Genomic DNA, 6,869 nt, shown 5'->3' with positions numbered 1-6,869 from the left:
TGAGGATTACCAGTATTTGAGGGGCTGCCACAAAGAGGAGGGAGGTCAACTTACTTTCCAAAGCACTAAAAGGCAAGACAAGAAACAACGGATGGAAACTAGTCATGGAGAGAAGCAACCTGGAATTAAAGAGAAACTTCCTAACAGGGAGGGCAATTAACCAGTGGAACAGCTTGCCACCAGAAATTGTGGGTGCTTCATCACCGGAGGTTTTTTAAGAAGAGACTGGAGAGTCACTTATCTGAAATGGTATAGGTTCTCCTGTTTAAGCAGGGGGTTGGACTAGAAGACCTCCAAGGTCCCTTCCAAGCTCTATCCCAGAGGTCTTCAAACTTGGCAGCTTTAAGACATGTGGACTTCAACTCCCAGAATTCTCCAGCCAGCTATGCTGGCTGGAGAATTCTGGGAGTTGAAGTCCACATGTCTTAAAGCTGCCAAGTTTGAGGAACCCGCTCTATCCTGATTGATTGATTTTAAGGCTTTTAAGAAGACAGCTAGCTAACTACCTGACTGAAATGGTATAGGTTCACCTGCTTGAGCAGGGGGGCTGGACTAGAAGACCTCCAAGGTCCCTTCCAACCTCTATTCTGACTAATCAATGCACAGAGAATTGCTGCAAACATTGGACGGACCAGCTTAACCTGCCTCCGAGGGTGACGTCACCCCGCCTGCGCCTCGGGGAAGGGAGGTAGGTAGTGGAAGGGAAGGCGTGGCTCCCTGAGGCTCGGCCCCCTCCGGTTACCTAGCGACCTCCCTCTCCGGCTCCGCCTCTCTCTCTCTCTCTCTTTCTCTCTCTCTCTCTCTCTCCTCACGGCGCGTCCCAACCGCGCAGGCGCGGCCGGGCGTGAGGTGGCCCCGCTGTTCCTCCTCGAGTTGGCGCCCGGCATCGGTGGCCGGAGCCGGAGGGAGCTGCGCGTGTGGCTCCGGGCCAGGCCAGGTGGCCGGAGAGCGATGAGCTCCCGGAAAGGTACGGTTGGGAAAGCCGGCGAAGGGTTCCTCAAGTCCCCGGAGAGATGCGGGTCGCCGAGCGGGAGGTGGGGGGGGGTGTAATGGGGTGCGCGCGCAACTCTTGCATCGTCAAGCGGGCGCCCGCGTGCTCCCTTGCCTCCAATAATCTGCATTTTTGCATCTTTTTTTTTTCCCCCTTCTCTTTTAACAGTGCTGGCCTTGCAGGCCCGGAGGCGCCGCCCCAAGCACCCCGCAGCACCCGGCAGGAAGGAGAAGCACCCACCCCATCACAAAAAGTGAGTATATGGACCGGTGTGTGGTTTTTTTTGTGTTGTTTGTCCTTAGGTTGGGTGGGTGGGTGGATTGTGGGTCTCTTTGGTGCCTTTTGCAAGGCAAGAAACTTCTCCTCCTCTTTTCTCTTCCTCCCATCATCATCAGCTTTCACCCCTCCACCCCCCATCTTTCCATGGGACGTTTTGTTCTTTGCAGGTGGGGATGCTGTTCGTTTTTTTCCACCCATGTTCGAGCCTCGTTTTGTGACCGTTGTAAAATGGGGAATCTTGCATCGGCTTTCCTTCTGTTTTTTTTTTTTTGCAAGGAGTCTGACTCGGGTGCTGAAATTTCTTGGGTCTTTTTTTTCTTTCCTTTCCTGCATTTATTGCTGCATTTTATTTTATTTTATTTTTATTTATTTTATTGTTTATATTTATTTATATACCGCCCTTCCCCCGAAGGCCTCGGGGCGGTGAACAGCCAACAGATAAAACACAAGAAATAACAAAATTTTAAAAACAAATTGAAATTTAAAAATTGAAAAGTCAACGAAAAATTTTAGTTGACTTTATTGTGGTTTGCACATCGTCCGAGGAAATTAAATGCCGTTCTTCCGTGTGTACATTTTCATGGCAAAGATGGGCTGATCTTGATGTGCATTGTGTGAATGTATAACTCCCTCGAGCCGTCTCTGCCATTCCTGATACTGATTCTTTATGCCCTAAGCGTTTAATCTTCCTTCTTGGGACGGAGTCCAATGAATGTCTTCCGTATTTCGGCCTGAAAAAAAGCAGCGCCACGAATGTTAGATAGCCAGGGGGTTTAATTTGGGGGGGGGGAAATAAATGGGTGCCAAGGGGATCTTGATCTGCTGATGCTGATCTCCAAAAATCTTGCCTCCAGATGTTGACGTGACTGGCCCTCGCTTGCTTGCTTCATTCAAGAGTGCTTGTTGTCAGAAATTGTTGATAACTGACTAGCCGGTGAAAGGAAGAACCAGTTTTAAGTTGTGCATCTTTTTTTTTTTTTTAAACAATTGTGAAGGGTTAGTGCGCTTTTTAAAGAGCTGCCTTGTGGTCCGCTTGATTTAATGCTTTGTTTCCCAATATAGATTGAGATTTTCCAAATATATGATGCTCCCGCTTTAAAATGCTTTAATCCTAAAGTAGCTTTTATATTGAATTTATTTTGCATTGCTGCCAGGGATCTGGTTGTCCCTGAAGGGTTGTATCACTTAATGATTTTGGTGACATTATACGGTATGTATTGCTTGTTCCTCCTTAGGATGAAGGATTCAAGCTAGCTTTTTTTCTCGTTATTAGTTTTCAGGGTTCTTTCTCTCCAGTTCTTTCTCTGCCTACAGAGAAGCATTCGGTGACAGGAGCCTTTGCTGCAAATTGTAGCAATGTAGCTGCTAAATCAAACATTTTCAATTTTCAATTAGAGAATTTGTAATGATGAACATGAGATGAAGCACAAAAGATTTGTAACCGACCGACAAACTACTTGTAATTGGAATGGATGATGGATGTTTTTATGTTTTGTTTTAAAAAATAAAAAACTTTAAAAAAAAAAACATTTTCAATTTCAGTTAGAACTAGGCTACAGGCTATTTTCTAGGTATTTTTAGGCAAATTGTATTGGCGGCTTTAGACTTTTATTAAATATCTTTGGCTTTTGTGTTTAGTGTTGTCCTTTTGTGCTCTCTTCCATGTTATTCGGTCATTTTTTTGAAGCTCAGGGTCATCACTTCAGTGTCTTGACACTGCTTATTAACTTATTATTTATTTATTGAATTAATGTGTCTGGCAGGGACTCCATAAAGGAAAACAATCCTAAGAAGTCCAAACTGGTTTTACTCATTAAGAACGCATCTCAAGAAACAGAAATGCATCTAAGATAAATTAGATGGTATTTTTCGGGAAAACTCATTTCACAATTGGCAAAGTTTTGTTGACTCCAGATTTTAATATCCAGATTTTAATAGTGACCAAGAACATCTTACTTCAGAAGTTGAGGGCTGTTCCCTCGTGTGTGATCAATCCTTATAGTAAGTCAGATCTGGCCATAATGACAGGCTTGAGAACTGCCAAGTCTTTTGCTGCTTCTAAAAAATGCTAAAAGAATCCAACTGATTTAGAACTGGCAACCAGATAGTTCCATCTGGATAAAAAACACAAGAGGAAAAGTCATTGTTAACAAGGCTCTGGTTTGATATTTTCCCCGCTCCCCCTTCATAAACCACCTGGATTAGAATCACTGCCTGTTTTCTAGTGGCAAATCTGATTTTCATACTTATCTTCATGTACAGCACCTTATCTGGGTTTAGCTAAGCTGCCTGAGGCCTGGTTAGTATTTGGATATGAAATTGCCATGGGATACTTTGGCATTAGGCCAGATTGGGAAATAAAAATAAAATAAATTGAGAGGAAAACAACAGTCTTTGTTTCCTACTGTAAGGAATTAAACCACACGGACATACCCACAAAGTATATAAAACCACGAGTAAGGTTTAATACTTCTGTTTGCTTTACCGTTGAGGATTATCCTTGATTACTCTTCCAGTGTAAGAGAAATTTGCACATTGGCTACTCCAAGACAATGTTCAATGCATCACGCCGCATCAGCTCATGAATAATATTTTAGCCATTCGTGTGTTTTTACTGCCTTCATTGATTTGAAGGTGGCCCTTGATTTAATATCCAGGAAATAGGAGTGGGACAAATTGATGACTATAATTATAGATCCCTGTTTACTTAGTCAAATTCTTAAGTTCCGTGACAATTATCATAAGCAGGTAAGATGTGCTACTTTTAGAGGTCTCCTCCCATCTTAAAATGAACCAGTTCTTGTTCCTTTTCTCTATACATCAGCTCCGTGTTAATACTGTCCAGAAGTGAGTTTCATCCTTTGTATTGTATAAATCCATATCCATTCTTTTCATTGACGATGGTGTGGATGCAGCTGTTTATTGTTGTTCCAAGTCAGCCTTCAGTAACCCTGTAAGCGGCAGCAAGATTTTGTAATGAATGAAAAATTGACATTAATTATTTGAAAACAAAAACGGTCTTTTTCACCAAGAACTTTCAGCTGTCCTTAGACCTGCCAAATCAATTGTATGTACGCTGAGCAAGTCATGAACTTTAGTTATGTAGTTTTATCCCAATCGTTAACTGCTGAGGAAAAAAAAAATCGCATTTAAGTACAGAAGTGTTTCCAGTGCTATAATTCAATTTCCTAGCTCCAGTGGCAACCTGTTTGTCCCCGATGCAGTAAAATTATTTAGGCCAAAGTGATGAATCTTCAGCTCAGGGGTGAAATCCAGCAGGTTCTGACAGGTTCTGGAGAACTGGTAGTGGATATTTTGAGCAGTTCAGAGAACCGGTAGCGGAAATTTTGAGTAGTTCGGAGAACCAGCAAATGCCACCTCTGGCTGGCCCCAGAGTGGAGAGGGAATGGGGATTTTGCAGTATCCTTCCCCTGCCACGCCCACCAAGCCACACCCTCAGAACCATTGAGGGTTCACCACTGCTTCAGTTGTATCATTACAGGTAGTCCTCGATTTACGATCTCAATGAGCCCAACATCTCTGTTGCTAAGCGAGTCGTCGGGTAAGTGAATTTTGTCCCATTTTACAACAGCTTTCTTGCCGCAGTTGTTAAGAGAATCATTGCCGTTGTTCGGTGAGTCACACGGTGGTTAAGTGAATCTGGCTTCCCCATTGACTTCGATGGTCAGATGGTCGCAAAAGGGGATCACATCAGAGGTGGTACTCAGATCGGTTTGCCCGAACCGGTAGCAGAAATCGCGGGTGGGCCACCTGCCCCAGCTCTACGCCATCCTATTTAGGCACATTTTTGAGGCCGGGCGCATGCGCGGAAGGCACGCGTGCGAGCAAAGTGCATGTGTGGACCGGGCACGCGCATTTTTCAGTGCCGTTGTAACTTTGAACGGTCACTAAATGAACGGTCGTAAGTCGAGGACTGCCTGTAAAGGGGAAAAAAAAAAAGCATTGGAAACAACTCCCATCCAATTTCTTACGAGTTTATGCTACATGTTCCGTGCTTTGCACCTAATGCATTTATTTATTCAGAAGATTTATACGGCCGCCCACTCACCCTTCGTGACTCTGGGCAGCTTGTAAAAGACCCGATGCTGTTTTTCACTCAGAACTCAACCTTCCCTTTGTCGAAGCTCGTAGGAGCACCTTCCAAGTAAAACATTGGTTCAAATTAGGCACCTCCGATAATTCTTGGCGCAGTTAATCCTGCCTGAGATGTTTATTTCCTGCGGGAGAAAAACCATGGCCTTGAATAATTATGGCCTGCCAACCAGTTTTTGTTCAAGCTAGTTAAGAGAACTTTGCTAGAGATAGTGAGCCCTTGACCTGGATTGCAGGAATAAAGCTCTTTAATGGTAGATGTCTCGTAGATCTTTCTCGTTGCTTATCTTCGTAAGAGCCTACGCAGAAGAGTGTTTGAAATTGCGCAGAAATATCTAGGAGAGTCACCCAATCTTCTTCAGTTCTGATAAGGAAGCTTTGAAGTTTTAACTTTCCTGCGGGATGATGTATTTCTCTCCAAATGATTAGTGTTCGGTCTAATAACATCCTAGGTTCTTCTTTCTTTATTAAAAAAAAACAACACACACCTCTTGCCCGGTCTTTTCATTTGATATTTTGCTGTTTGATTATAAAAGTAACCTGTTACAAATGAAGCTGACTTTTGCGTGTTATTAAATCCTTGACAGATGGTTTATTTTATTTTATTGGCTTATTTTGTCCCAGGCTTGTTTGACTTTCTTCATTTATAGCTTCTGAGTTTAATCAGAAAATTTTTCCTTTGTAGGGGAAGGTATGGCGAAATATTCGGGGCGGAGTTAAAAGAAGGATTAGCGTAGAATCCCTACATAGCCACAAGCAAATTAAGTCCATTGAATTCCATTGACCTTATCTAACTCTTAAGTTAGGTTCCTGTGCATAGACTTTCAGAAAGGATTGGTTTAATTGGACCTTCACATGTGAATTTGATCTTTCGCACCTGATAACCTTATGCCCACTGAGCAAGGGCATAAGGCTGTCAGTCAGGCATGATGGTTTCAGTTATCTGCTTTAGGGGAAAAAGTAGGTCAACTGTTTTTTTCTCTCTTGAAATTTTGATGACGATTTAAAAACCTTTAAATGCACAAAAACGTATATATCATGTCCAGTTTAATGTAAAGGAGCATTTTAAATAAAAACAGTGTGGAGATTACATGCTGCAGCTATGCTGACTTCAGCCACCAAAACATAGGTGTCAAAAGGGACTCCTTACGCACGGTCACTCAGGCACTCGTTACTTCTCGCCTGGACTACTGTAATGCTCTCTACATGGGGCTCCCCTTGAGGAGCACCCGGAGGCTCTAACTGGTGCAGAATGCGGCCGCGCGGGGGATTATGGGAGCGATGGGGCGCTCCCATGTGACACCTCTCCTGCGCGAGCTGCATTGGCTTCCGGTGGTCTTCCGGGTGCGCTTCAAGGTGTTGGTTACCACCTTTAAAGCGCTCCATGGCTTAGGGCCTGGGTACTTACGGGACCGCCTTCTGCCACTGATAGCCTCCCACCGGCCAGTACGCTCGCACAGAGAGGGCCTCCTCAGGGTGCCGTCGA

General features: G+C 43.9%; 1 protein-coding gene across 6 annotated transcripts in view; it reads left to right on the top strand.

The window, feature by feature from the left end:
• The first annotated feature begins 719 nt into the window (after positions 1 to 719).
• Positions 720 to 6,869, top strand: part of SRPK2 (SRSF protein kinase 2) — a 138,350-nt gene continuing 132,200 nt past the window's right edge. For 3 of the 6 annotated variants that reach the window (XM_087873357.1, XM_087873358.1, XM_087873354.1), the window contains exons 1-2: positions 720 to 967; positions 1,160 to 1,244. Coding sequence is in view for 3 of the 6 variants with exons in the window: in XM_087873356.1 (XP_087729482.1) it covers positions 952 to 967; positions 1,160 to 1,244 (101 nt within the window). In the remaining 3 variants the exon portion in view is untranslated. The remainder of the gene's footprint in view (positions 968 to 1,159; positions 1,245 to 6,869) is intronic. The other 3 variants (XM_060692670.2, XM_087873352.1, XM_087873356.1) reach the window with 2 other exon arrangements.

Source organism: Pantherophis guttatus, chromosome 7 (assembly GCF_059756535.1).
Source record: "Pantherophis guttatus breed Tessera chromosome 7, ASM5975653v1, whole genome shotgun sequence".
NCBI classification, from domain to species: Eukaryota; Metazoa; Chordata; class Lepidosauria; order Squamata; family Colubridae; genus Pantherophis; species Pantherophis guttatus.
The sequence above is the reverse complement of the archived record's forward strand: the minus strand, read 5'-3'. Positions and strand labels throughout refer to the sequence as shown.